Source organism: Nerophis lumbriciformis, linkage group LG20 (genome assembly GCF_033978685.3).
Source record: "Nerophis lumbriciformis linkage group LG20, RoL_Nlum_v2.1, whole genome shotgun sequence".
NCBI classification, from domain to species: Eukaryota; Metazoa; Chordata; class Actinopteri; order Syngnathiformes; family Syngnathidae; genus Nerophis; species Nerophis lumbriciformis.
This window is the reverse complement of record NC_084567.2, coordinates 44,896,501-44,902,500: the sequence shown is the minus strand read 5'-3', so window position 1 is coordinate 44,902,500 and position 6,000 is coordinate 44,896,501. Positions and strand designations below refer to the sequence as shown.

Here is a 6,000-nt window from a genome sequence, read left to right as displayed (position 1 = left end):
TGGGCACTAATACACCCCCATACCATCACACATGCTGCCTTTTACACTCTGCGCCTATAACAATCCGGATGGTTCTTTTCCTCTTTGGTCCGGAGGACACGACGTCCACCGTTTCCAAAAACAATTTGAAATGTGGACTCGTCAGACCACAGAACACTTTTCCACTTTGTATCAGTCCATCTTAGATGAGCTCAGGCCCAGCAAAGCCGACTGCGTTTCTGGGTGTTGTTGATAAACGGTTTTCGCCTTGCATAGGAGAGTTTTAACTTGCACTTACAGATGTAGCGACCAACTGTAGTTACTGACAGTGGGTTTCTGAAGTGTTCCTGAGCCCATGTGGTGATATCCTTTACAAACTGATGTCGCTTGTTGATGCAGTACAGCCTGAGGGATGGAAGGTCACAGGCTTAGCTGCTTACGTGCAGTGATTTCTCCACATTCTCTGAACCCTTTGATGATATTAAGGAGCGTAGATGGTGAAATCCCTAAATTCCTTGCAATAGCTGGTTGAGAAAAGTTTTTCTTAAACTGTTCAACATTTTGCTCACGCATTTGTTGACAAAGTGGTGACCCTCGCCCCATCCTTGTTTGTGAATGACTGAGCATTTCATGGAATCTACTTTTATACCCAATCATGGCACCCACCTGTTCCCAATTAGCCTGCACACCTGTGGGATGTTCCAAATAAGTGTTTGATGAGCATTCCTCAACTTTATCAGTATTTATTGCCACCTTTCCCAACTTCTTTGTCACGTGTTGCTGGCATCAAATTCTAAAGTTAATGATTATTTGCAAAAAAAAAAAATAATGTTTATGAGTTTGAACATCAAATATGTTGTCTTTGTAGCATATTCAACTGAATATGGCTTGAAAAGGATTTGCAAATCATTGTAATCCGTTTATATTTACATCTAACACAATTTCTGGCTCACCTGCACTGGCTTCCTGTGCACTTAAGATGTGACTTTAAGGTTTTACTACTTACGTATAAAATACTACACGGTCTAGCTCCGTCCTATCTTGTCGATTGTATTGTACCATATGTCCCGGCAATAAATCTGCGTTCAAAGAACTCCGGCTTATTAGTGATTCCCAGAGCCCAAAAAAAGTCTGCGGGCTATAGAGCGTTTTCTATTGGGGCTCCAGTACTATGGAATGCCCTCCCGGTAACAATTAGAGATGCTACCTCAGTAGAAGCATTTAAGTCCCATCTTAAAACTCATTTGTATACTCTAGCCTTTAAATAGCCCCCCTGTTAGACCAGTTGATCTGCCATTTCCTTTCTTTTCTCCTCTGCTCCCCTATTCCTTGTGGAGGGGGGGGGGGCACAGGTCCGGTGGCCATGGATGAAGTGCTGGCTGTCCAGAGTCAGGACCCGGGGTGGACCGCTCGCCTGTGCATCGGTTGGGAACATCTCTGCGCTGCTGACCCGTCTCCGCTCGGGATGGTGTCCTGCTGGCCCCACTATGGACTGGACTCTTACTATTATGTTAGATCCACTATGGACTGGACTCTTACTATTATGTTGGATCCACTATGGACTGGACTCTCACAATATTATGTCAGACCCACTCGACATCCATTGCTTTCGGTCTCCCCTAGAGGGGGGGGTGTTACCCACATATGCGGTCCTCTCCAAGGTTTCTCATAGTCATTCACATCGACGTCCCACTGGGGTGAGTTTTTCCTTGCCCTTATGTGGGCTTTGTACCGAGGATGTCGTTGTGGCTTGTGCAGCCCTTTGAGACACTTGTGATTTAGGGCTATATAAATAAACATTGATTGATTGATTTCCCAACTCATATGGAAACGGGGTTTGTACAATGTGTGTCCAAACTTTTGGACTGTCCTGTACAAGTTTTGTTCAAATATTAAGTAGCTTTGACCTAAATTGTAATGCTTTATGTCACAATCTGCCTTGACTGCTCAGACTTTGAATATTGTTTTGTGTTAGTTTCAGTGTCAGCCTCTTTTTGTACTTGTGCTTTTCCTCTATTTCTACTCATAATTTATATTGTTACATTTTATTTACATTTTGAAAAAAAATAATTGTTACAATGTTTTTTAATGTATTTATTTTATTTTTAAAAAGGATGTTAGTTCTGTCCTAGCAGGACATCCCATGACATGAGAAAACAGCCAACCGAGACATTTCTATCCATTTTTACTATAATTAATATACACACCTGTTCATCTGTTCATCAATCACAATGTGGATTGATTGGTTTGAATAAATCCTAATTCCCCATCCTACCAAGACAGTTGGACTACTCAGATGATTTGCTTGGTTGGGGTCTGTTGGGCGCGACTGTGCTTTGGTACACAAAGTAAGGTGCGTGATGATGTTAAGAAGCTCACTGACCTCAAGTCCTTCAAACACCAAAGCCCAACGACACGGGTGGTAAGTCAACAGGACCTCCCAGGTGAAACATCCATTACAATAAATACTGAGGCACAACATTGTTGTTTTATTTGCACACACACACAGACAGAGAGAAAAAAGAACAATACACAATGTAAAGCAAACATATGTGGTTCTTCTGAAGACACCGCCCTCCAAATCGTCACAATTTACACAGCAGCAAAAAAATGAATAAGTAAAATAGACAAGTTCCACTTTGTAGCAGTGATGTTGTCCACATACATTATTTAACCATGAAAATAACTTTACAGCATTTCCAGCTTCACCTGCTAGGGTCAGCAGCACCTTCCACATCCGTCATGTGCTCATAATTAGAAAGCTGCTATTAAAGCTAAATATATCACACACACTCTCCACCATGAACCAGATGAGGGTTGGAACTGTCATTTGTCCATATTAGACTTGCCCGACTGATGTCGTTTTTCCATTTCTATTTGTGTTGTACTTTCAAGTCCAATAAAAGCACTTTGTTTTGAACAGATGGGACATAGAAGTATTGAGTGTGCAGGTTAGGAACTCCACAATCACCTACCTGACAAACTTTTTGGTGAGCTGCTCCACAAATCCATAGATGTCATGCCAGTGTGCCGACACACTGCCCGACCTGCACACACCAACACAACAATGTCCATCAACTTTATAATCTTTGTTCAATATTACAAGCAGCATTTGATTGTTGGGCCAGCAACACCTTCTCTGCTGGCCTAACAACCACAAATCATCATCATCATTAAAGATAAAAGTCATTGACTTTCCCTAAATATGTAAAAGTATTCATATTGTCTTCATGTCATATTATGTTCCTTCCACTGCTGTTCTTTTTACTTGATAGAGTTTGTATCCAATCACAATTCAGCTAGCTTATGTTGCCATGCTGTACCAAATCTGCCTTCACAATCAACAATGTGTGTGCACTGGAAGTGAACGGACACATACAGTTGATAGACAGTTGTGATAGCCAATCAGATCAGGAGTTGTTGTCAGTAGCCTATCTAGGTAGTCTGATTGGATACTCACTTGTCACTCCAAAGTGAGTATCCATTCACAAGTTGCAATTTAGCAGGAAGTGTTGCACCGTAGTAGCCATACCGGGCTAGCAGAGCAGGAGAAGAAAACGTTGATTAGGTGTCAGATATATATTTGCAAGGCCATTTTCAAGAAGGATATTTAAAGAGAAACTACATCTTGTGAGACCATGTCGGCCAACCCTGGAAGCTAGCTCAGCTGTTCTGGAATGAAGCGACTACGATGGTACCACTGGTTTATACGGCCTCGAATAGGTTCTACTAATTGTGAGTTCAAATATTTTATTTTTTCACTTTTAATATGTTTTTTGCCATTTTTATTTTGACAATACCACATAAGATATGTTTTAATTGCATATGCGGGTTAATTGGTTTTTAAACGCGCCAGAAAATAACCCATTTTGTACACTGTTGATGTGCTTCAATATTAAGTAGTGTGTAAATGTGTTTCTGTATAGTATTTCTCCAGCAATGGTCATGTGGTGACATCAATGATGATATTTTGAGAGGTAATCATTGATGTCATCACTGAAAGCCTAGGTGGGAAACTCACGGCCCACCACTGTATTATATACACTGTTTAAATACAAACCCTGTTTCCATATGAGTTGGATGTAAATATGAACGGAATACAATGATTTGCAAATCCTTTTCAAGCCATATTCAGTTGAATATGCTACAAAGACAACATATTTGATGTTCAAACTCATAAACTTTATTTTTTTTTTGCAAATAATAATTAACTTAGAATTTCATGGCTGCAACACGTGCCAAAGTAGTTGGGAAAGGGCATGTTCACCACTGTGTTACATGGCCTTTCCTTTTAACAACACTCAGTAAAGGTTTGGGAACCGAGGAGACACATTTTTGAAACTTCTCAGGTGGAATTCTTTCCCATTCTTGCTTGATGTACAGCTTAAGTTGTTCAACAGTCCGGGGGTCTCCCTTCTGCTATTTTAGGCTTCACATTTTCAATAGGAGACAGGTCTGGACTACAGGCAGGCCAGTCTAGTACCCGCACTCTTTTACTATGAAGCCACGTAGATGTAACACGTGGCTTGGCATTGTCTTGCTGAAATAAGCAGGGGCGTCCATGGTAACGTTGCTTGGATGGCAACATATGTTGCTCCAAAAGCTGTATGTACCTTTCAGCATTAATGGTGCCTTCACAGATGTGTAAGTTACCCATGTCTTGGGCACTAATACACCCCCATACCATCACACATGCTGCCTTTTACATTTTGTGCCTATAACAATCCGGATGGTTCTTTTCCTCTTTGGTCCGGAGGACACGACGTCCACAGTTTCCATAAACAATTTGAAATGTGGACTCGTCAGACCACAGAACACTTTTCCACTTTGTATCAGTCCATCTTAGATGAGCTCAGGCCCAGCGAAGCCGACGGCGTTTCTGGGTGTTGTTGATAAACAGTTTTCGCCTTGCATAGGAGAGTTTTAACTTGCACTTACAGATGTAGCGACCAACTGTAGTTACTGACAGTGGGTTTCTGAAGTGTTCCTGAGCCCATGTGGTGATATCCTTTACACACTGATGTCGCTTGTTGATGCAGTACAGCCTGAGGGATGGAAGGTCACGGGCTTAGCTGCTTACGTGCAGTGATTTCTCCAGATTCTCTGAACCCTTTGATGATATTACGGAGCGTAGATGGTGAAATCCCTAAATTCCTTGCAATAGCTGCTTGAGAAAGGTTTTTCTTAAACTGTTCAACAATTTGCTCAGGCATTTGTTGACAAAGTGGTGACCCTCGCCCCATCCTTGTTTGTGAATGACTGAGCATTTCATGGAATCTACTTTTATACCCAATCATGGCACCCACCTGTTCCCAATTAGCCTGCACACCTGTGGGATGTTCCAAATAAGTGTTTGATGAGCATTCCTCAACTTTATCAGTATTTATTGCCACCTTTCCCAACTTCTTTGTCACGTGTTGCTGCCATCAAATTCTAAAGTTAATGATTATTTGCAAAAAAAATAAAGTTTATGAGTTTGAACATCAAATATGTTGTCTTTGTAGCATATTCAACTGAATATGGCTTGAAAATGATTTGCAAATCATTGTATTCCGTTTATATTTACATCTAACACAATTTCCCAACTCATATGGAAACGGGGTTTGTGTAAACTACCAACACAATGACAATATAGTACAGTATACATATTGTCTGTGTCAACCAAAACTGACAATTCTGACATTTTTGATGCAACTCCTGCATTGGATTATGCAGGTGTACCTAACGCTGTGGTCAGGTATTATTGACAGTTTGCACAGTCAAATGAGGGCTGCAGCTGAATATACAATTGAAAAACACATTTGAAGTAAATGACTGTTAATGTCATATACAACATGAAGTAAGGTGACAATTGCAAACACAAAGTTACAATACATCGACATTGTGCAGCTACTTCAAAGAACAGTTTGTCGAGATGCGTGAAATTGTTGTGCAGCAGCAGCTGAGATGAGAAGTCAAACACAACCATACATGGACACTGATGCTGAGCAGCCTGGACGCTCAACTTTAAAGTCATCCTCA

At 41.0% G+C, this 6,000-nt stretch overlaps 1 protein-coding gene across 3 annotated transcripts in view; it reads right to left on the bottom strand.

Annotated features, from left to right (window-relative positions):
• Positions 1-6,000, bottom strand: part of LOC133619710 (anthrax toxin receptor 2-like) — a 28,325-nt gene that overhangs the window by 22,091 nt on the left and 234 nt on the right. For 2 of the 3 annotated variants that reach the window (XM_072915383.1, XM_072915384.1), the window contains exon 2: positions 2,955-3,026. In XM_072915383.1, coding sequence (XP_072771484.1) covers positions 2,955-3,026 — 72 coding nt within the window. Of the gene's footprint in view, positions 1-2,954; positions 3,027-3,439; positions 3,512-6,000 lie in introns of those variants that run through there. The other variant, XM_072915385.1, reaches the window with a different exon arrangement.